Below are 23,159 nucleotides of genomic sequence, written 5' to 3'. Positions count from 1 at the left end.
TTTTGTTATTGCTATGTACTTAGCTACTGTTTGATTTTTAAAGATAACAAAATTAAAAACTGAAAAGTAAATTTGTTCAGAATAGCATTAAAAAATTAAATTGATATAGAATAGTTACTGAGAGAGGCCATCCACCATTCCTGATTATATCTACACCGACTTCCATATGATCCTGAACTACAGTAGTTGGTTCATACTAGGCCATGTAATAGGCTATAACAGAGTTGTCTGTTAAAATGCAGTTGTTTGTTTCTACATCAAGTTATTTATGTTTGACTCAAGCTCACAGGTAATTGTTTTTAGCCAAGGTTTGCTAGAGACTTCTTCTGTCATTCCCCATGGAAGTCATTTAGAAGGAGGGGTTGATTTGGCATCTAGCCATTTGTGATTTTTCTCTCCAGTGACACAAAATTACCCACCCCCACCCCCAATCTCCTCCCTCACTTCCCACCCGCTGGATCCTCCTGAGTACCCCGGAGACATACTGCTCTCCTTTGGGCTGTGTTTGTTCTCCCCACTTAGCCTGCTAGCACTCGGTGTTGCTATTTAATTTGTATCCATGACAATTATCCCCTCCACATGCTGCTTCCAAGATTAGGTTAACTGAGCTTGCGTTGAAGGGATGCTGACACTGGCAGATATTTACATACTGTGTGTACAAGCAAGGTATGAGTTGGTGTGTCTGAGCGTATGAGTTGGCACACAACGCCTGTTTGTAAATGTACACGTGGTTGTCTGTTTGCTGACATGGCACATACAGTGAAATATAAGAAAGGTGGAACTTTCTTTGTTAGAAAAGTGTGTTGATACTAAGGACTTCTTTAAAAGCTAACATTACACATATTATGATCGTTCACAGACAATCACCTTAACCCTTTAGAGCCGATCGGAGCGGGAACGCTCTGTTATGCGTAACTATTTTTAAATCCCGGTAGCACTGCAACCACGTAAGCTAGCGCAAAAAATTTTTTTGCATATGAAACCGGAGGAGTTGTACTTACATATTGTGCCATCAGCTTGTCCTAGGTCACGGTTTCCTTCCACATAAAGCTTTGCAAAAACTGCATAAAAAGCGCTTGCAGGAACAAAAACATAATATTCCAGAAACACGCTTTGCCGGTCCGATCAGCTGTTCAAAACACTTCCTACGTTGGAATAGACGTCAGCGCGAACTTTTGCATTTCCGCCATTACCTGGCCGAAACCGGAAGTGACGTCATTTTCGCGGAAATGTAGTCTTTTTTGCGATCAGGGCCTCAGGGCCTATACTGCTCTTTTTAAAAGTTATCTTTGACTTTATGACTTTCTGTGTCGTTTCTGGGATGCTTAGGAACTCATATTGCACTGCTGGAAATAGTTTATTTTGATGCATATGCTGCTTTTTTGCAAATTTGCAGTATAATATTTATTTTCGTTTTTCCTGCAGTGTATAAAAATTGGTGTATTTCAAAAATAAAACTATGAAGACACTCAAAATAAATTTCCTGTGGTGGGAAACTTTTTGTGCAACTTTTTTGTATTTACAGTTTTGAGGGATAAGCCTCTTAAATTTCTCTTACTACAAATATATGTTAAAAAATCAAAAACGATTTTCAATTTTTTTGTAGTTTATTGCATTTTTTTGCAATTTATGTAATTACTATGCACTTAATGAATACATATTATTAAAATCTGGGCTATAATGGTTGTATTGATGTATAGCAACTTGAAATGCTCCCAAAAATGGCTCCACAGCATGTAAAAATATAATATAAGCTCTGGCGGACTTGGTTCTATGGTAGGTCTTAAAGGGTTAAAGGGCTAGAGGTGAGAATTTTAGTCACAGTTAAACTGAGTAATCCAAAACCTGGTCCAGCGTGGTTGTAGGGGAGATGGTTAGGTGTACAGATCTGAGAGGCTATATTGATAAATAAATGCATTTCTTGGATGTCTGTTTTATTAAACAGCCCTCTTCAGATCTTGCCAAAGCACGTTGGTTGGGTTAAGACTCTTTTTTTTTTTGCTGTTGTTAAAAAAATCATACATTTTATTTTTCAACTATTCTGTTGTGTATTTATCTGTATGCTCTAGGTCAATGTCTGTTTCACTATCCAGCTGCTCCCCAAGCTTCAGGTTATTGTCTGCTACAATCATATAATGTAATTTCTTTCTTTTTTGATTGCCTCAACACTTCCAGGATGTCAGTCCCCGAGGTTGCAGAGCAGTCTCAAACTTTCCATGTTTCACAGTGACCTTTTTAAAATTTGAGATGTGTATTTTATTTATTTTTTAAATTTCTGCCGTTTCATTAATTTATTTCCTGTAGAGTTTTCTGCTGGTGTTTTACTTATTCTCTTGACCTCATGTTCAACTGCTTCAGCATTATTGGACTCGGTGTGATTGGGGTATCTTTGCAGAACACCCTCTTCTCAAAAATTATCGCTAATCCTAAACTAGTTGTACACAATTTAAGAACATGCTGGCCTTAAAGGTACAGTAAGTTGGTTTTTTGTTTGTTTTTTTTTTTTTAATTTGATCTTTTTTCTTTTCTTTGTTTAGATTTAATAGAAAAAATTGTGAGCATCATCTTGTGGAAGCCACCATGTTACTTGACTACCTTGAATACAGTGGCCAAGATGGTCATTATCCTTCTGTCTAATTGGGTTTTATGTATGTGGATAGAGACCAGCCCACTTACAAGTTAGTTTTAATTTAAAGATCACAAATAGCTCTTTCAAACTCTATATGACTATTTAACATTTGTACATGAATGCTTTCGTCATGTCTTTCTCATTATGTCTTTCTCTTCCTTAACTACTGCTATGTCTTCTCCCTCATCTCTACCTCATCCTCTTCCTCCTCACCTCAAGCCTCATCTCCTGAACTGAAGTCAGGGCTCTAACACAAGAAAAGGTGCATGCATATGAACATTTATTCCAGATATTGTTGCAGTTAGTTATTGTGAGTAGCAAACTGAACAACAAACTAGCTAAACGACAACAGCTGGTTGTTGCATTTTGCAGCACTGACCATGAATGGTTGCTTAGTATGACTGTCATACCATAGTGTATGACTAATTCATGCAGAAATCCAGGTAATTCCAAAGCTTTACAAACTCTTTCTTTGAGTTCCCCTAGAGCTGGGCGATAGAACGATAACGATATGTATCGCGATATAACTTTTACTCGATAGAGAAATTAAGCTATCGCGATAGACCTCGCCGCTCTTGTCCTCAAAGAAAAAAAAAAAAGGTCAGCCAATCCAAATTAAGTAGCGCAGAGCCGAACCAATCACAGCCGCAGCGTCATGTCGCGTGGCTTGTTACGTACAGCACAAGTGCCAAGCCGCACGTGTGTTTGTTTGGGAAGCAGCCAGCGGGTAATGGAGGAAATGAGTGTGCCGACTAGAAAAATCAACCGAGCGTGACCGAAGAGAAAACAGATGATGGTTCCAATGCCGGAGAGATTGTCAAATGGAAGAGCCATAGAAGTTCTGTAGTGTGAAGGTATTTCGGCTATTTCAAGTCTGACAAAAAACAGAGTAGCGTGCACTGTAAATTGTGCCGAAAGCAAGTCTGGAAATACAATAAACTGGAGCATGCGTCACACTGTGCGCCACGTTATTGTTTCGGTGAAATGAATTTCTACAATACTGTTACTGTTAATTCTACTCTCTGCAGTGTTTAAATGCTTACATATACACACAGTTACTGTCCCTCCACACATACGACTCGGTTCTGCTTCTATGCCCCAGCTTTGTTTACTTTTTCCCACCGAGGCTTCTAGACTTCTGATTGGCCAACATTTCTGCACGGTTAGGAATCTAGCGCCACCTGCTGCTTTGGCATGTTCATAGCAGCGTTTTCCTTCATTTCTCCCTTTATGTGTGGACGGGATTATTTTTTAAAACGAAAACGGAAAATTTCAGTTTTCAGAAATACCCGTGTACGTGTGGACGTAGCCTCAGTCTCTGACTGGAAGCGCTAATTCGTCATTCGGCTTTTGTCAGACTAAAGTAACTGTTAAAACTGTTTGAAAAGCTCAGCTATACAACAAGGAGAGATTGAGAATTTCCTTTTAGTTCTCAGTTTATTTGATATTGACAAAAGTTAGTCAGTTTTGTCTGTTCTTCTGTAAAACAAACTAAGATTTATTTTTAGAATTAATATTTTGTTTCTAAGTGGAATTGACAATTTAGTCTGTTTCGTTTGTTCTATTTTGAAACTTAAACGCTTTAGCGGCTGCCTTTTGTGTAGTTTGCAATATTTGCCTTTATTTATCTGAAAAAGTCTCATGTTCCTTAAGTACATCTACCCTGTTGAACTTATTATGGGAAATAAATATTTAAATAAAAACAAGCTGCTGATTATTTCACATTTTACTTGTGAGCAACGGCACATTTAAATCTTACAAATATAGTTATTTGGCTTATATCGTGATAGATATCGTTATCGCCTGAAATGAAAAAAAAACATATCGTGATATGAAAAAATCTCATATCGCCCAGCTCTAAGTTCCCCCAAACCAGTAAGTGTAGATTAGTTTTTCTTTAACCAAATTCATCTTATGACAGCCAGCAACCATTCACTAACCAGTTTGGGGTAATGCGGATTTCTTCCCTACTAACTGGTGGTTTCCAGGGGGTTACCAGCTAGTCTCTATACTGGTGTGACTGAGGGCCATTTATACTTGCTGTTGTTGCGCTCCTCTTGCTGAAAGTGATCTCACAATGGCTGGTGTGAGACACTTTTTGGTGTCGTTTCAGTTTGCTGTGCACCTCATGTGTCTTTTCTAACCTTGTGTTGGTCACGCAGCTGGTTTGAAGACACAGCTTATGCAGAGTTGAATGTTGCAATAGTGTGAAAAGATGAAACTTTCAGGAGGACAAATTGATTTCTTTGCTTCCTCTACATGTTTTGTCTCCTACTATATGAGGAGGTTTTGTCTGAGTGGCAGCACCTATCGTTCAGCAAGTCTGGCATGACATCAGAAACAGTAAAACGGTGGCTGTGATGACGTCACTGTGATGCTACCATTGTGGTTACCATAAATAGGCCAATAGCGCCATCATCACTGAATCGCCCATTTATTTTCATTGCCTCTATGTTTTACCAGAGTTTCTCCTTGTAGCTGTAACACGAATATGTATGAAACACCCCACCAGTACCACCCTTTTGCCTTACCCATGACTTCAATGCCTCCATTAAAAATCAGTGAAAGCCATGACGATATTTAATTAATTCGTGACTAAACCACCACTCCCCCGTCTCGAGGTGAAGTTGTGTAGTTTTAATGTCTTATTTCTTTTCATTTCCTCTGTTTCTTTGTTTGTTTGTTTTTCTTACTCCAGGGGTCGCACCAGAGGGAGAGTTGTTGTGGATGAGGAGGACAGCATGGATGGGACTGAGATAACAGAGTCCATAGACCCTCAGGACACAGGTGAGACTTTGTTTTTGATCTTTTATATACACATTGGTTTTACTGAGAGTGATATATGACTTGAACCTGCACCCCAAGTAGCCTTATGCAGTGCTTTGAAGGGTATGTTAGTAAAGGTAGATGAGTCTCCTTCTCCTGGAGAAGGATGGATGAGAGCTTTTTCTTAGCGCCCAGTGCCTTTTTTTCAGGGCTATAATTGAATGGGTTTAGCTTGAGCTGTGAAGCTGTAGTGGGTGTGTATTTTTTCTTCTCCCCTTACTGCTTCCATCTCTCCTCTTGCTCTGAGATTGGCATTGAGGTGCAGAGGGAAAGAGCCCAAGGCTAATGCCCTCTAAAAGCTTTTTAAAATCCCATCAGTCTCTCCAGACCCATTTATGTGCCTTTTTTATGTGTGTACATCACATCATGTGACCATGCCTCCCATTCTGATACATTTCAGTGCCGCCCTGTTGCTGAGCTGAAGATAGTTGGAAATGTGACGCTGTCAATGACTTGCCGTTCTTCTGGTATCATTTACCTTAGAACAAACAAAGGCAATATTTCAGAGTTTAAAACCCTTCAACATTTTTTTTTGTAAATGATGTTATGAAATAACCAAGCATTCACTTTGCCTTTTCAGTCTACCGCCAGATGCACTTAAAACTCAGTGGTTTCTTCAGTGGCTCTCTGCCTCTGGGCTTTTGGCAAAATGAAATTTGTGACTCTGTGCAGTCTTGTCCTTAAAGTGATATGTGCTGAGGTCAAGCACAGTATATTATAGCCTTTTAAATGCATTGTTTATTTTGTCTGTCTCTAAATTGTTATACTTAGAGGTCACATAGCTCACATTTTCAATATACATTACCATTAAAACAGTGTGATTGCATCTAGGGAATGTGTAGAGAAATTAACGACTGATAAAGTGATAAGCCATGGCGTTATCAGTTTTGATTATGGTACTTTAGAGATTATAATGCTTCTTCTTTTTCTTTTTTTCATTGCAATCCCCCAAAAGCGACCCCTCTCTCTCAGATAGTGTGGTAGAGGCATGGAAAGCCGCAGTACTGAGCAGAACATACTTAGCAGAACATCCTTACTCTTGGTGACAATGGCTGCGATTTAATTTAAATTTGCTTTAAATTTCCCCCAATTCAATGCTGCCAGGGCTGGTTTCCGCAAGTTTGTGTTTTGAATGCCCAGGTGGAAATGTGTAGTCTGTCAGTATAGTTTTTGAATGCAAAGTTTGCTCCTAATTTTACTCACCCTTTGGTGTATTATGTATACTAGCATCCTATGCCTACATAGTTGTGTTAAAGTAATTGATCCATTAGCATTGGTAAGAGTAGTACTGTCACCTATCAGTTTTTGTAATCTGATCTTACTTAACAGTAGGTCTGCACAGTTGATGAAATTTTAATCTTGGTCACAATTTTATTTTTCCAACAATTAAATGAACATGATTGATTGAATCTGAAAATGCTTGCTTCGCAAAACAAACATAAAGAAAAAGCAGCGAACGTGCCACTAAATCAGCGCCTAACTATATGCCTCCACTCTGGACAAGTGAATAAACATCTTACATATCTGCAAATATTATTATTTAATTGACAGGAATGTAACACAATGTAAATGTGAAACTCATACCCTGCTTTAAGTGCTGCTGCAGTTTATTTAAAAAATATATATATATATTTATTTATTTATTTTTTCTTTAGTTAATTTAGTTGAATAAAGAGGACCAATTTTAGTTTGATGCAAAGATTTGTACATTGGTACATTAGCAGAAATGTAGGACGACATGGATGTTAAAGCATTGTTATGTTTACGTGTGGCAACATTATTATGTCAGTAATTGTGATAATTATCGTGCCCATAATTGTGGAGCCCTGCTAAACAGGATAACACAACCTTTTTTTTTTAATTTAACAAATATAATGAGCTATTACCTAAAAAATGAGGCGGGAAAAGCAACAATCAGTTTAATCAGTTGATGTCTTGTAAAAAATAATTGTAAAACATCCATTGCGTATGCATTCAGTTATCAGTAGGTAAGTAGTAGTAAGCCTAATATGAATTTTGCCCTTTTTTAATTCCTTTGGATGACATAATCATTGTGGCATTAGCCTAATTACATGCCAATGAAATATTAATAACATTTTACATGGCCCAAAGTCTCAGTGAGAGGTACTGCTGGGAGTTGTTTTGTATGATTAGCAGAGTGAATTGAGGGTTTCGTCAATTAAATTAAAATTAAAAGCAGTCGTGATATGTCAGATATGAGTCCAGGATTGAACTTTTTTTATTCCCCCAAAATATTAATTCTAGCTACTTGAGATATTTTGACAGCCATGCCATCTCCTTTATTCCCTGCCTCTATTGTTATCACTATTCTGTACAAGACCTTGATGTTCCCACTGAGTTTATTGTAATCAGTGCTTGAGCATATGGTCCCCATATTTTACCATCCATCTTGCTAAAAAAGGCTGTGTTTCTGACCTGGAGGAAAAAGACTAGAATATAACCAACCTGTCCTGTAACAGCCTGTGTCTGTCAGGGGCTGTATGCTAAACATGCAGTCATAATTGGCAGTGAATTGAGGAGCATTTACCAGCACAGAGGCAGATGCATTGGAACAATTCAGTGCTTAGCTGTTTCTCTACTCCCTAACAGATCTTTTCTCTTTTTTCCTTCCGTGTCTTTTTCATTTTTACCATCAGAAACACAAATCCAGCCGGTGGAGACTGTGGAAGTGACCAGTGAGGTGCCAGAGGAGGACAGGCCCTCTTCCCCTCTGGCCCAGAGCCCTCTAGCCGAGAATTCAGCAGGACCATCTGTCCCAACAAGTAGAGAAGTCAAAAGCAGGTTAAAAAAACTTTTCACTTCCCCAGAATCGCTGTTTTTGAGAAATAAAGAACCGTGCATGCATGTGTGTGAGAGATTCTGTGTGTATCTTTTTACTTTTTAAATTGTTTTTATGAATGAATAAGCACAGGTCTAGCACATACTAGATACATGCATGGATGGATTAGGTGGGAGTCATCAGCAGGTAGAGGCAGCCCTTTTCCTCCCAGGTGTCACTTTGTTAGAGGTTGCAATCAGTCTTCTGGCCTGTCTGTTCTATCGATGTTGGTGATGGAAAGCAGATCAGGAGCCTCTCCTGGGATCTTATTAACAGTACCATCTCAGCACTTAATGTGATAAATATTTGCTGCTTGCTTTATTACTCAACTTTCCAGCTCTTGGCCACTGTTCTGCTGCTTTTCTGTTTACCACTTTGTCTCCAAGATGGCTTTCTCACTTAAAATGTTGATTGTTAGCACATCCAAATATCTGTTGTATAACCGGACTTGTCTATCTGCCTTTCTTTCTTTCTTTCTTTCTTTCTTTCTTTCTTTCTTTCTTTCTTTCTTTCTTTCTTTCTTTCTTTCTTTCTTTCTTTCTTTCTTTCTTTCTTTCTTTCTTTCTTTCTTTCTTTCTTTCTTTCTTTCTTTCTTTCTAAATTACAAGGTCTGTGTTACTTAAATACATTATCATTTTTACAAGTTGTCTGCTTATAGCAGTATGTGTTTGGGAGACTGTGTGTGTGTCTATGTGTGGTGATAGTCTGTCTGCTTTGCTTTGTGAGGTTTTATGTATATTGCAGCACAGACAGTCCCAGTGCCACAAGAAGGAGGCCTTAATTCATGGTGACATGTATGGCACTGTATTAAGTCACAGTAGGTATATATAATTAAACACCCTCTACCACCCATTTTCTTTCTTTTAGTGAGCGTCTCTGTGCCTTCTGTTACTGCGGTGGTCGTAGCCTTCTGGGTCAGGGGGATCTACAAGTATTCACCGTCACGTCTCAGCTTGAAGCACTCTTCAGCCACAAAGCTGATGGGAGCTCAACAGGCGATGGCAGCGATGGTGATAAAACTGCTCAGCCAAAAATGGCCGAAGAGACCACCTCAGGACAGAAGGAGAAGAAGTAAGTAGGCCTGGCTGACACTGTTGTCACAAATAGTTTGGCTGCCATCGTTGGTTAGGAATAAGACACAATCTGTAATGCTTCCTTGTCATGAGTTAATGAGCTGCAAGAAATGAAAATTTGCTAACAGCTTACTTCATTGTTCTTTTTTGTCCTTGGCTTCTATACACTGATGTTACTGTGAAATCTTGTGAAAGCTGTTAGTCTGATCAAAAAGATTTTTCTTTTAGTTGACTTGAATTTTGTTATCCTGGTAATATGAAGCAGTAGTGGTGGTTAATATGGTCACACCTAACATACACACCCAACTGTCAGTATTCCCCAGGCCATGAGATGCCAGATCAGGCAAAGGTTACACAAGAGCCTTGTGTTTGTATGCACACAAATGCAAATCATACAAATAAAAGACCCTTCCTGCGCTCAATTGGACAACTGCCTGATTTGTTTTGGTCCTTTGAAACCAGTTGGTTGTCTCTCTGGGTCTCTCACAGTACTGTAATGGCCAGTGACAGCATTATGGGTTTGGCAACAGGCCTAGCCAACCAGTAGCTGGTGTCCTGTTTGTGTGATTGGTCATTGAGCCCTTAGCTGTGAGAGAGAATAGATATATCATAATATATCATTTAAGACTAAAAATTAAGAAGAAAAAAAGAGATTAGGAGAGAAGACCATTTCATAATTGCTAATAAAAGTGTAAGGAATAGGTTCCCATCATGTTCCCAGAAACCCCCATCTTGATTTTGGCTGTTAGTTGTTTCCTGGAAATCCTTTTAAATGTTAATGCTCCCTCTCCACGTATTCTACATCCTATGCTGCTCAATAGTTGAAGCCAGGGAGTTGGAGAAACGCATCCCTTTCAACAGATTTTATGAGACAGAACAGCCAGCCTCTTGTGCACACGCTAAAAAAGATGGCCCTCCTTCCCGTCCTCCTCCTCTTCATCCACCTCCCTCCCCCACAGCTTTTTACTTGGACAGACATTTTTCCCCCAGCTCATTCTCTGTCTTCATTTCTTTGCTTTTGTAAAAACGGCACATCATTCTCTACCTTTATGTCTCTGTCCTCAATTTATTCTCAAGTTGATTCAGGCTGTCCTTCTCTTGCATAGTGCATTTTTAAGCTGTTCTCTACGTTAAAAAAAAATCTGTGCTGAGATGACTTTTTTTTTTTAAAAACCTTTTTCTTTGTTCCAGTGGGTCTGAAGGCTGCGAGGATGAGCCAGACCCAGCCAGTCGATTTTGGAACGAGCTTTCTCATGTCGGCCTTCCAGAAGATCTCAACGTCCAGTCTCTCTTCGAGTCAGGTGTGGCTAATGGACTCAGCCTATTTCTACATCCCATTTTAACAGTAATTATTTGTACTTGGAGAGTTAACAAGTGTACATGCTTTATATGCTAATACTGAATTTGTCTCTGATTCAGTTATTTGTTTGTCACATCCGTCTTTAAATTGTAGGGCAATGCTGGGCACATCAGAGTTGTGCCTTGTGGTCCGACGGTGTTTGTGAGGGCGAGGGACAATCTCTGCTTAATGTGGACAGAGCCATTGACTCAGGGAGCACAAAGGTGAGTCAAGGGAGAACATCCGTGGACTAATGGGTGTTAACACCATCTTAATGTGTTGGGGCAGCAGGGGAGGGACTGATTCAGTGAAACACAACAAAGCTGATGGATCAGACTGGCTGGTAAAGGTCGGCCTGGCAGCATGGATCTCTCAGCTGTGAAATGGAAAAGGTCACACCACTCAACAGGGCTGAGCTCTCATGGCAGCTTGGCTCCTAGCGGCAGAAGTGGTACTACTTAAAGAGCTCTGATTCTTTTTTCGCTGCCCATCGTGTGTGCTACCCATTAGTAGTGCTGCCACTTGATCTCCAAGTGGTTACTAGTACACACTCATGGAACTCAGAGAAATGGAATTGGGGTGAGGTTTTCTAGCCTGATCATCAGGTAGCTGAAATGGCACTTTGAACAGGTGTCTTAATCCAAATAAACCGTTTCCCAAAAATATACTAAGATAAAATAGTCCAGAAAGAAGAAGTGCTACACATCAGATCTTGGCTGATTTGACAGGTATTCTTTGATGTGGCAGGTTAAAGTACAAAACAAAAAAAACATAGGAGCGAACACCTTTCTGTGATGTGATGTGATTTTTTTTAACGTGAAATCAGGCATTTATAGACCATTTAAACATTACGTTTGTTAGTGTTTAAGAAATGTGTTTTAGTTGGAGAAAAGGGAGATTTTAGACATATTTTAAGATCGCTCTTTTTCTCCGCAGCACTGTGCATACTGTAAGCGCCTTGGAGCATCCATTAAGTGCTGTGCTGAAGGATGTGCTCAACTCTATCATTACCCCTGTGCGGGGGCAGCTGGGACTTTTCAGGATATCAGAAGTCTCTCACTCTTATGCCCAGAACACATTGAATTGGCCACTCACAAATGTAAGTTCAGAAAAATTTGATGTGTCAACTCCATAGGAAAATAACATAATGTATATTTAACAAAACTAAGACTAAATTGCATTGTATAAACTTTTCTTGCCTTCTCTTTTCATTCAACTGTCCACAGTTGTAGATGATATAAATTGCGTACTATGTGATAGCCCAGGGGATCTACTGGACCAGCTCTTTTGCACCAGTTGTGGTCTGCATTACCATGGGATATGCCTGGACATGGCTGTGACCCCTCTAAGGAGGGCAGGTTGGCAGTGCCCTGAGTGCAAAGTCTGCCAGACGTGCAAGTGAGTCACTTCCCCTCTCCTCTAAATAACGGTTTTCCCTACTTTGTGTTTTTCCTTTTTGTTTACTTTTTTCCTTTCTTAATTTCTGTAAAGCTACCAGGCTTCATGCTTACTGCTTGTTTGTTTACCTCTGTGGTTTGTGAGGAGCTGACTGGACGTTGTACCCTGAAGCTCAGTCTTATAACCTCTGACCTTATTTAAACAGCACAAGAGCTCTGTTTGCAACCAGGCCTGTTTGCCTGGGGTAACCACTGTCTATTGAGTATTAAATATTGCATTACCATCCTGTAGCTGCATATTTATATTTTTCAAAATATCTTGAGCTTTGCGATGCAGTTTTAGATAGTGTAATTGATTAGTTTAAAGATCTTTTTACTTCAGCCAATTCATTGGCATTATGGACAGCGCAGCAACTTCTCACACCTTTGCACAGCTACATGCTTAAGGCTACTGTAAATCAGCTTGACAAATGTTTCAGCATACTAGCATTTCTTTACTAACATTAAGTAATGAAAAAAATGACATCATCAGCATATAGCTATAGCTTAAACTCAGCACTGGGTATAACAGTACAACTAGCAAAACTAGTAATCAAATGTCACTTCATTTGCTAGTGTGAACAAAAGTGGTGATAGAGATGACTTTGTTTTATTTAAAGCTATTAATAAATTGGGTATGAAGCGGTCTTTCCTGTTAGCTATTTTTTTCTTTCTATTTTTTTTCTTACCTTCATCCTCCTGAACAAGGGGCTTGCGTGAAGTTTCATAATTATTTGTATAGCAATCTAACATGGAAATCTTCCTTTCATTCACACATCAGTTCTAATTTTGGCTATAATCGGCTAATATTAGCCATTTGCTATTTGTATCAACATTTGTAATGGCCCATGAAGAGCTATATTGCATATTTTTTGACCAGATGGCTCTCTGCAAATTCAGTGTTGCCGATACTCACTCAGAAACCCGCAAACACAGCACTAGGCTGATTAAAGCAAAGGTGGGTACAATATAAATGAATAAATAAATAACTACACATAAAAAATATTAGGGAAATCTGTCTACCACTGATATCATGCAGAGGACTCTTACTCCTAAAAATATTTCCAATGTTGTTAAACCTTTGATTAAGTTAATATCCTTAGACGGTGCCACCTGCTGGATTACGTTAACATTAGCTGTCTAAATACTGACAGTGTTAAGGTTTTTTGTTAGGAAGATATGATTACTTCTTTTCCTTCTTCTTTTTCTTGTCATTCTAACTCAGATTTCACAATAACTGAATATTACCATGTAAACAGTTTAGCACTTGTAATGTTCAGAGATCCACTGATCATTTGGCCAGTGACCGGAAATAATCTGTTTCTGATCAACCATGACTGGTGGCAATGGGATTTTGAATCACTTTCTGTTTTGATCTTATTAGCCTGCTACAGTCTGATGGGTCAGTGCAATTCTCTATGAATGGCTTTGTTTTTTTGTTTTTTAAACATAATTTCAACGTCAATGTAATATCCTTACAATTTATGGAAATTGGAAAGTGACCCGGACTTGAAAAGTTACTGCATTTGATTTATACTTGGATAGGAGCAAAGAACTTGTAAGCTTTTCAGAGAATTCAACTGTAGATGCAGTAGGACAGTTGAGGTCGGGTCTTGCAGGTCTTAGCAGAAGAAATGGATTACAGAAGGAAGCATAGAGCTATATCATTATAAATGACATTGTCTCATTGTATTAGACAAAAATAAATAAATAAATAAATCTCAACCCTAAAACCTTTTTACTGTCTCTTTGTAGGAATCCAGGAGAGGACACTAAAATGCTGGTGTGTGACATGTGTGACAAAGGGTACCATACCTTCTGTCTGCAACCTGTTATAGACTCTCTTCCCACCAACGGATGGAGATGTCAGGTAGGAAACAACTAATGGGTAATGTTGAAATTTAAAAAAAAAAAAAATTAAACCGAAAACAAAGAGAAAAAAAAAACAGGCTTGTAAGTAAAAGTATTTGCACTAGATTAAAGTGTTTCAAATAACTGCATTGATTCATCTGGTGCAATCACAAAATTGAACAATACAATTAAATGGAAAAGAAATTAAGTTAGTTGGACCTTGCATATGACACCCACGAGAATGTAGCTTTTTGATGGTTTCAATTTGTGCTTTCTGTGGTTACGAATGACTCAGACCAGCTGATCATTTAAAGACTTCAGTTCAGCCTCAGCGCTGGAAGATAACACTATGTTTGTGTGAATGCTCATGCACAAATGGTTTGCTTGCCACTCAGCTGGCTGGTTAGCACACCGCCTAATATGTTTTTTTGCAGCACCAGTTTGAGTAGGGCACATCAGTAGAGACAGCGGGTGATGCAAGGTCTTTACTCTTGGTTCTCTATTTGACTCAGCACAGGGGCATTTCACCCCCACACACACACACACACACAGCCTTGGCACTTGCTTCTCCGGAACACTTGCCTACATCCTATGTCCCCGCTCATGTGGTAGTTTTGTTCTGAGCATTGTCGTCTCACTCAAGTAGAAATCAATGAAAAATGAGTCATTGTTCCAGTTTCGGTGTTCTGTGAAGTTCCTGTGATGTGGCTTTAAGTATGAACACTAGAATTGTTGACTGCGTACCATAGGAAAAAGGTTTACCCGAGCTCAGAGGCTAGTTAGCCGAGTAAGCCGCTAATTTAAAGTAAGTGCATACAGTCTTGTTAAAGGCAAGTTTTAATGACTATGTCTTGTGGAAAAGAAGTGCTCACAATATAAAATCTCATTTTCAATCTTTTTTTTGTTGTTGTTGTTTCAGAAAATAGACAGAATACAAAAAATTCTACTATACCCCCACCCCCATCCCACAGCAACTCAAACTACATTAATACCCCAACCTCTTAAACCCAAAGGGACATTTCTGAGGTTCCTGCTCGAAAATGACATCCTCAAAATTAATAGAGTATTTCTCTGCAATTACAAACTCTGTGTTAACAATCTTGCTATCAAAGTAAAGCTAACACACACACACACACATATATATATATATATATATATATATATATATATATATATATATATATATATATATATATCTATATATATCTTTTTTTTTTTTTTTTAATTATTCAATAAGCAAATGTAGCCCCAGCAGAGGGGTTCTTTCAGAGAGTAAAAATTTGAATGTTAATATGTCAGCAAAAATTCAATGTGCTGGTGTGTTGCATGTCAGTGGATAAAGTCAGTAGTGGTGTAATGATTATCTAGGAATACAATAATATTAATAATAGTCCTTCTTCATTTCCTGTTTTAAATGAACAGTGACACTCAAGTGACGTACTAGGGGAATCGAAACCAAGTGAGCTTTTTTTTAATCCCAAGACAACTCTGCTTACTGGTTCATATTGTTGGTGTGGAAACTCCCTTAAAAACACTGGCTGCTATTTATTTGCTCAAGTTAAACTGTGTTTCTGTCACTCACAAAGCTGTGCTCAACAAGCCATTCCACTGACTCTTGACGAGGACTGCAGCTTTAATCATAAGTTTCAAGTAATTTCTCCCCCTCATTCAAACTAAGCGCTACAGGGGTTACTCAGCGTGCAAGCTTGGTTGATTGGCGAACAGTAAAGGCAATGCTTGCGTTATCCTGTTTAAAGAAATATACACATTTTCCTGTTATTTTGGGCCATATGATAAATAGAAATGTCTATGCTTGAGTAAATTAAACCATTTACCAAAACTGTGTTGCCAAAAATGTCTTCTCTGCAGGAAAGGGTGTGTGTATGTGTGTGCAGGGGGAAAAGAAAGCTGGAAAATATAAAAGGTTGATTACATCTGATAATTGTCTGTTTAAAAAGAATCAGCCAGAAACGCTGCTCAGATGTCCTCCATGTTTTGATTATTGTAATCCAACTTGGATTCCAGCTCTTGGCCATTTGTAGCACTACTTGGCAGTATCCTGCAGTTTTGCGGCTGTAACCTGAATATTTTGGTGCCAAGATTTTAAAGTTTTGTGCTCTTAATCAAAAATAATAATAAAAAAATATAAATGCTTACTGATGAAATAATTCAAATGTGGATTATTAATAAAAGTGCCTTTTGAAAAGTTGTCCAAAGTATTTTCCTCGTCAGAAAATTGCCCAGTTTATCATTTTCATCAAACACTATTTTTGTTTATGTTTTTTCACAGTCCCCTGGTCTATCTTTAGATTTTACATTGTACAAATCTTTATATACTCACACTGAGATTTTTATATGTTTACACTGAACTCTGGGTATGTACAGATTTCATAAGATAAGATAAGATAAGATAACCTTTATTAGTCCCACACGTGGGAAATTTGTTTGTTTGTTTCATGCTTGGTTCCCACTCCATGGTTGAAATGTCTAATCAGTGTAGCAGAAGCACTGAATTCATACTACACTTATTTATTCATGTTCATTTTCTCCTCAGAACTGCAGAGTTTGCCTCCAATGTGGAACGCGAACCAGCGGCCAGTGGCACCACACCAGCCTGCTGTGTGAGAACTGTGTCCAAAATCAGGACCCTGCTCTGTGTTGTCCTATGTGTGCCTGCATTTTGGACCCTGAGCACCATAAAGACGTAGTATTCTGCCACACTTGTAAAAGGTAAGGGACTTGTGTTTAACTGTAATACCACACATGCAGTGCTCCTTTTTAATCCTTATTTACTATGGTGTACACTGCTGTTTAATGGTAACATGGTGAAACACTTGGATAGCATACTGATAGTTCAAATTTTAGGATTGCCCCATTAGACACTCTCTTAAATTCCTTTGCACTCCTTTCAGATGGCTACACCTGGAGTGTGAGCGTCAGAACTCAGGCCAAGCAGAAATCCACCCCAGAGAGGACTATGTTTGTTCCAACTGCAGGTCTCCTGCTGCAGAGCAGGCGCTACATCCAGAGGATATGGACACCGGCCCAGAGCTCAGCCCTCAGCCAGCCTCCATGCACACAAACTCTGAGACTGGCGTACAGCTGGCTCAAAAGCACACAGACCTAGAACTTGGCAATCAGCTGCCTCCTGAAATGCACAAAGACCCAAAACCGGAATTACTTGCTGTTCCATTGCACTCAGATCCAGAGCATCTACAGGCTACTGTCCAGGAGGAGAAGCTGGCCACATCAGACACGAAGCCTGGTAGGTCTTTGTTCCAGATTAGATTATACACAGATTACACTAAGATCCTTTCACCTTGTCTTTTGATATCTTGAAATCTTTTATTTTCATCTGTGCTCAAATTTATCCCTCATAAGAATCTAAGCTGTTTCTCACCTTGTTAATCATATCTTGTTATTGCAAGGACAAGGAAAGTTATTCTTTTGATTATATGAAATAGCAAACACTGAGGTTATATGATTAAGTATGAAAGACCATCTTTGTCTTTGTAGTTAAGGATTCATTGACTCAGCCTCTATCCACGCAGAAGCAGTTGAAAGTCTCGGCTATGAAACATCAATTTGTGCTGTAACATCAGTACTGATAAAGTTTAGAAAGTCACAGTTGTTGCAGATTAAAGTACTGAAGAGTTGTTTGGGCAAACACTAAAGAGAAGCACTCCCTCTTTTATTTGGAGGCCTTTATGAGGACTCCCAAATAAACAGATGGTGTCCTACCAGCAACAGATTAAAGCAACTCTATAGCCTTTGTAATTCTGTGTTTTGAAAATGTAAAGTACTTTGTTTCCCCATACTGTCTCTGGGGAAGATTATATGTAAGGTCTGTCACTATTAATGAAGAACTGATCATCTGCTTTACTTCAAGGAGCACCTATTTTTTTTCCAAATATTGCTAGCATGCATCAAAATTTAACATAAAACATTTCTACTTGAGACGGGCACCAAGTTGACAGATTTTGCTTGAGCTTTAAATAAACTTTGCAGGTAACAGCCTAACTTATCAACTTGGCAAAATTTGCTAGTGATTCTTCACTGGGGGGAAAAAACGTAGCCCACTTACCTTGTGGTTTTCAGAAGCAGGTTATGATGTAATGATGCACAGCAAGCTGTCTCAGCCATGCTGGATTCAAAATATGGCCGTTGATTTAAGTTCCAAATATGAATGTTACATAGAAACCACTTAGAACATAGAAAGAAGTGCTTGTGTGTATGGGTGTGAAAGGGTGAAGGAGGCAAGTTGTGCAAAGCGCTTTGAGTGCTCAGAGTAGAAAAGCATTATATATGAACCGTTCCATTTACCATTTGTGTTGTAGCTGTACCTCCGTAAGAACTTTCTGTGTTGTAACTGTAACTCTGTAAGAAGAAAATTTTCAACTGATTACATATTGTTTTCAAGTCAACACATTGGCGCCATGGTTAGCACTGTTACCTCACAACAAGCAGGTCCTGGTTTCAAGTCCACCGTCTTTGGAGTCTGGATTTTCTCTCCGTGTCTGCGTGGGTTCTCTACGGTTACTCTGGCTTCCTCCCACAGTCCAGAAGATGCAGTTATTGGGGTTAAGTTATATGGTGATCCTAAATTCCCCATATGTGTGAATGTGTGTGTGAATGGTTGTCTCCCTATGACTGGTGATGTGTCCAGGGTGTACTCTGTCTCTTTCCTGTGGCAACTGGGACTGGTTCCAGCCCCTACACAACCAAGGATTAGATAAGTGGAATGGATGTTTTCAAGGCATAACCATCAAAGAGTTTTAGTACTGAACTTGAATTCAAACTTCTACTCAAGATTTGATGTGCACACCAGTTTTCTACGGATATCCCGAAGCTGAAGCATCATTCATGTAATAATAAAATTGAACTGCATCTGACTGTTCTTCCTGGTAGTTCCATTGTTTGTATTGCATTATGGTGCAAGCTTTATTGCCACTTTAAGTTGCACAGTGTTGGAATGCTTGCATGAAGCTCAGAGCTGCATCTCAATTCTGGTGCCTGTGAGATTTGCCAGCACTGGAGTGCAATATCAGTGAAATATATGGTTAGCTGGGGTTGCCAGTGGCAGCTCTGCTGCCCACTCTTGTCTAAGCAGCAGACTCCACTGATGAGAGAATGGATTGCAGTAGCATGATGGTGATATCGCTGATCCCCTGACTGCTAACCTGCCTTTGAGCTATATTGGCTCATTCATTCATTATTACTCACACAGCTTGGCCGCACTGCTCACCATATAAATGTTCTCTCATTTTACTTTTCCTGTAGCTATTCACTGTTTCATTACTAGGGATGGGTATTGATAAGATTTTAACGATTCCGATTCCATTTTCGATTCTGTTTAACGATTCGATTCCTTATCGATTCTCTTATCGATTCTTTTTTTTAAAAAAGGAGAACACTAAAGTCGATTAGCTTAGAACTTTGTTTTATATCTTCTCTTTGAACAAGATAGAAATTTAGGAGTAACATGGCCTTACAAACCCAACAGTGAGATCTTAAGAGATCCACAGCCTACGGCTCTTCAATGGGGTGTCACAGGGTCCCCAGGAAAAAAAATGTATATGTAAAATAATAAAATTAATATTCTCCTGTAGCAATAACAAAGTTTAACATAAATTATTCTGTAGCAATTACACAAGAATATCCAGTAATGTCCTGCCTACAATTAAACACATTCACTTACCAAAGTGAAATCGGGGGCATCTGCTGTGGCAAATGGGTGCAAGCCTTTGACCACAAACTTAGACACTGCTGGGTGACATTCGTCTATCCTGGCCTGAAAGGAGACGCTACCGGTAGACTGCAGCGAGAACTGCCAGCATCTGAGCCAGCCAGACTCTGTCTCTCTCATCATGGTTATCTAAATGCAACGCACAGTAATAGCAGGTTTTGTAATAAGGTAAATCGCGCTAACATAATATGCAATGCTAATTGATTAGTTACCTGCAGTATTAACGGGAGAGGACGTGGAAACGCTACCGCTGCTGCTGGGTTGAGCTTCGCTAGTCCGGAGCGGATCAAAAACACGACATTCGTTGAAAGCAATCGCGTGTTTTTTGAGCAAATGCTTTTGCATATTCGTAGTGTTTCCTCCCTTTGATGAAATCTCTACTTTGCAAGTATTGCACGTTGCCCTGTTGTCATCCTTTCTCATAAAGTGTAACCAAACTTTTGAGCGTTTGCGCCGCTCAGGCGCCGTGTTTCCTACTGGGTAAAAGACGCTACTCAACGTGATGACGTCATTCGGGGCGACTGGAATCGATAAGGGAATCATTTTTAAAAGTGGCAAACGATTCCAAGGAATTGAAACAGTGGGAACCGGTTCTCAACAAGAACCGGTTTTCGATACCCATCCCTATTCATTACTGGATTTACCTGGTGAGACAGTGAGTTACTGGTTGTGGTTTTTAAAGACATGTGGAGTGAACTTGTTATATTGTGCATACATTTTTAATTGTTAACTTTTTAAAGTTAACAGTAAACACAAAACAGTATTATTCCTACACTTCTCTTAACATGTCATACCCCTTTTACTTAAAATATAGTGTTTGGGGTTAAAGGCTCTGAACTGAACAGTTATAATTTTTCACTAGGTATTAATAGGACACTTTAAAAAAAGAACTAATCTGTACTTAATTTATGCTCTTTTTTCCCCCACTTTTTCCTTTTTTTAAAAAACATGTGATGATGACTATGCTGCCAGCTGCCCACTCGTGTAATGCAATTAAAGTCATTAACTGGAGCTGTTCATCACCTGCCAGGATTCACCACCCCTCAGGGTTTAACAACAGGCTTACAGTGACTTAACTGACAGATGCTGTTAGATCCATTCTGTGAATGCAGGCGAGGCCTGACTTTAGGCCTTCACTGCATTAATCAGAGCTGCATGTTTATCTAAACCGTCACCTTATTCACTGTAGGAGATATAGGAAGTAAGGTGTTAATATGAATGTGAATGCGTGTTCAGCTTGGTCAATAGCTGATGGCTGGAGATGGTTGGAGGCCCATCTCTCTAATTGACTCTCTGGCATCAGCACCGGATGAGCACCTGCAAGCTGCACAGTCATGAGCCCAGAGCACACAGACCCTGGGATGTTGGTTGTCATGGTTACTCCCTTCCCTGGCAGAGATGCGTAGCAGGTGCATGTGTGTGTCAGGATCAGTATGACATGGGAACTTGTGGATTGAAATGGTGGGCGCCTCCTTAAGACTAGGCTATCTGTACTGTCAGAGGGTGTCTGGCAGAATACTGGCTCGATGTTTGGATTCCTGATAGCCAGCAATGACTAGTTCTATTCATACCAGACTAGTCAAACGCATTGCTGTCTCTGCTATAAAACCAAATAGAAAGGGGGGTACACATTACAAAACCAAAGTGATGAGAGAAAACAGGAGAGACTATATTAATACCAAAATGAAGTCTGTGATACAAGCTTACCTCATGTGGTTTTTTGCACTGCGACCACTTGTTACCCAAAATCAACTCTTCTCACACACTTCTCACGGTGCTTTCACGAGTGAAAGAAAGTGATATTGGTGTCATTGTCTCAGGAAACTACATCATTGTTTAGTTCTGCTTGTTTTTACCAGCTGATTTGAGATGAGTGTTTTTAGAATTAATGGAAACATAATTTTTAGAGAACTGTCTTCTTGCTGGGTTTCCAAATCCATCTGTGCTTATGGGCTGCTTTCTTTATTCTTTAACCACTTTGAAGATATTGTGAACAAAGTTAGAGTCTTATTCTTGCTTTTAATGAAGTGATGTATATTTTATACCTAATCTTGTTAATATTGAATCTGTCTTTTAGACATCTCTGTGGGAGCAGACATAGTAGAGAGGCAGGTTACTGAACCTTCTGTCAAAATTCCAGCAGAAATTAAATCAGGTTTGTACAGGCCACTTATTTATTTACCACTTTACTCATATTGATTTGTATCTAATAGTTTTTATAAAGTTTTGGTTAACTACAATGCTTATGGTTTATTATCAAAGATAAAATAATGTGTCAATTTTTTTTAAGATGTACATTTTCTACCAAATCTAAATCTTTGTCATTAATAACCTAATTCCTTCTTCAGAAACAAAACCAGCAGTAAGAGCCCAGCTTGCATCTACAGAGAGTCATGCGTCTTCAGTGACTCTGAGCCAGGAGTCTATTCCAGCGCAACACTCTACGGAGGGACTACAGACACAGGACACCACAATACAAATCAAACCAGCAAATACTGAGGCCTGCCCTGAAAAGGGCATGGTCAACCCCAGCACAAAGGATTTTAAGGCCATCATCTCAACCACCAAAGAACCAGGTACTGCATCAGTACCCTTCACGGACCAACCGATGGTAGTCGCACTACCCCAGCCTTCAAATATGGATGTAGTCAGGGGTTCTTTCCTGGAAACTAATCCAAAAGAACTCAACAGTGATAGGAGAGAGGGTATTTTTCACAGAAACCTGGCAGAGACTGTTAAGCCCTCCACTTCTACATCAGAAGAGATGGACACTACACCGGAAAAGCCAAGTATGCCATTTCCCAGTTTGTCTTTAGAGGAGAAACCCCTTAAAACAACTGTGGAAAGGCTAGCTGAAATGGTTTCTTCACCTTCCAACTCCTCCCCTCTGGCTCGAGGGACATCTCCCAGAGAACTAACTCAGACCCAGATTCTAACATCAATGAGTGACCACAGCAGTGTAATGCCCACCACCACTCTCATAGCATTCACCCCCAAAATTGGGATGGGAAAGCCAGCCATCACCAAGAGGAAGTTTTCACCTGGGAGACCACGAGTGAAACAGGTAGGAACCTGAACATCATGTCACAGCGACTGTTGATTTTTCTGTCCCCGTCTGTCTGATTCTGTGATGTTCCCTGTCCCACTAATAAACCAGATCAGTGTAGGTGAACAACTGGTGCTTGTATCTTGTGCACTCCTAAATCTATGTGGGTTGGTGTCCTGTGGGTTTATGAAATTAGATTATGTTGGGTTGAAAGAGTTGAAGAAACTTGTGGGGTTGAGTATATGTTTTTCAATGAAATTTTAGGACAACACAGTGAATGGTGCTCTATCCACTCTTTGCACTCTCTTTACATGAATGTGCACCACAAGATTAGTCACAGTGTTTATGTAAATCTGAGTTGAGTGTGTTTTATT

At 39.4% G+C, this 23,159-nt stretch overlaps 1 protein-coding gene across 3 annotated transcripts in view; it reads left to right on the top strand.

Annotated features, from left to right (window-relative positions):
• LOC113010745 (histone-lysine N-methyltransferase 2C) overlaps nt 1-23,159 on the top strand; it is a 94,594-nt gene that overhangs the window by 25,008 nt on the left and 46,427 nt on the right. For all 3 annotated transcript variants that reach the window (XM_080292929.1, XM_080292928.1, XM_026149952.2), the window contains exons 3-14: nt 5,328-5,416; nt 8,113-8,257; nt 9,162-9,365; nt 10,559-10,668; nt 10,821-10,930; nt 11,643-11,805; nt 11,933-12,104; nt 13,898-14,012; nt 16,548-16,723; nt 16,906-17,258; nt 21,817-21,894; nt 22,088-22,803. In XM_080292929.1, the coding sequence (XP_080149055.1) occupies nt 5,328-5,416; nt 8,113-8,257; nt 9,162-9,365; nt 10,559-10,668; nt 10,821-10,930; nt 11,643-11,805; nt 11,933-12,104; nt 13,898-14,012; nt 16,548-16,723; nt 16,906-17,258; nt 21,817-21,894; nt 22,088-22,803 (2,431 nt within the window). The remainder of the gene's footprint in view (nt 1-5,327; nt 5,417-8,112; nt 8,258-9,161; nt 9,366-10,558; nt 10,669-10,820; nt 10,931-11,642; nt 11,806-11,932; nt 12,105-13,897; nt 14,013-16,547; nt 16,724-16,905; nt 17,259-21,816; nt 21,895-22,087; nt 22,804-23,159) is intronic.

Source organism: Astatotilapia calliptera, chromosome 18, assembly GCF_964374335.1.
Source record: "Astatotilapia calliptera chromosome 18, fAstCal68.1, whole genome shotgun sequence".
NCBI classification, from domain to species: Eukaryota; Metazoa; Chordata; class Actinopteri; order Cichliformes; family Cichlidae; genus Astatotilapia; species Astatotilapia calliptera.
This window is presented reverse-complemented; position numbering and strand designations above follow the sequence as displayed.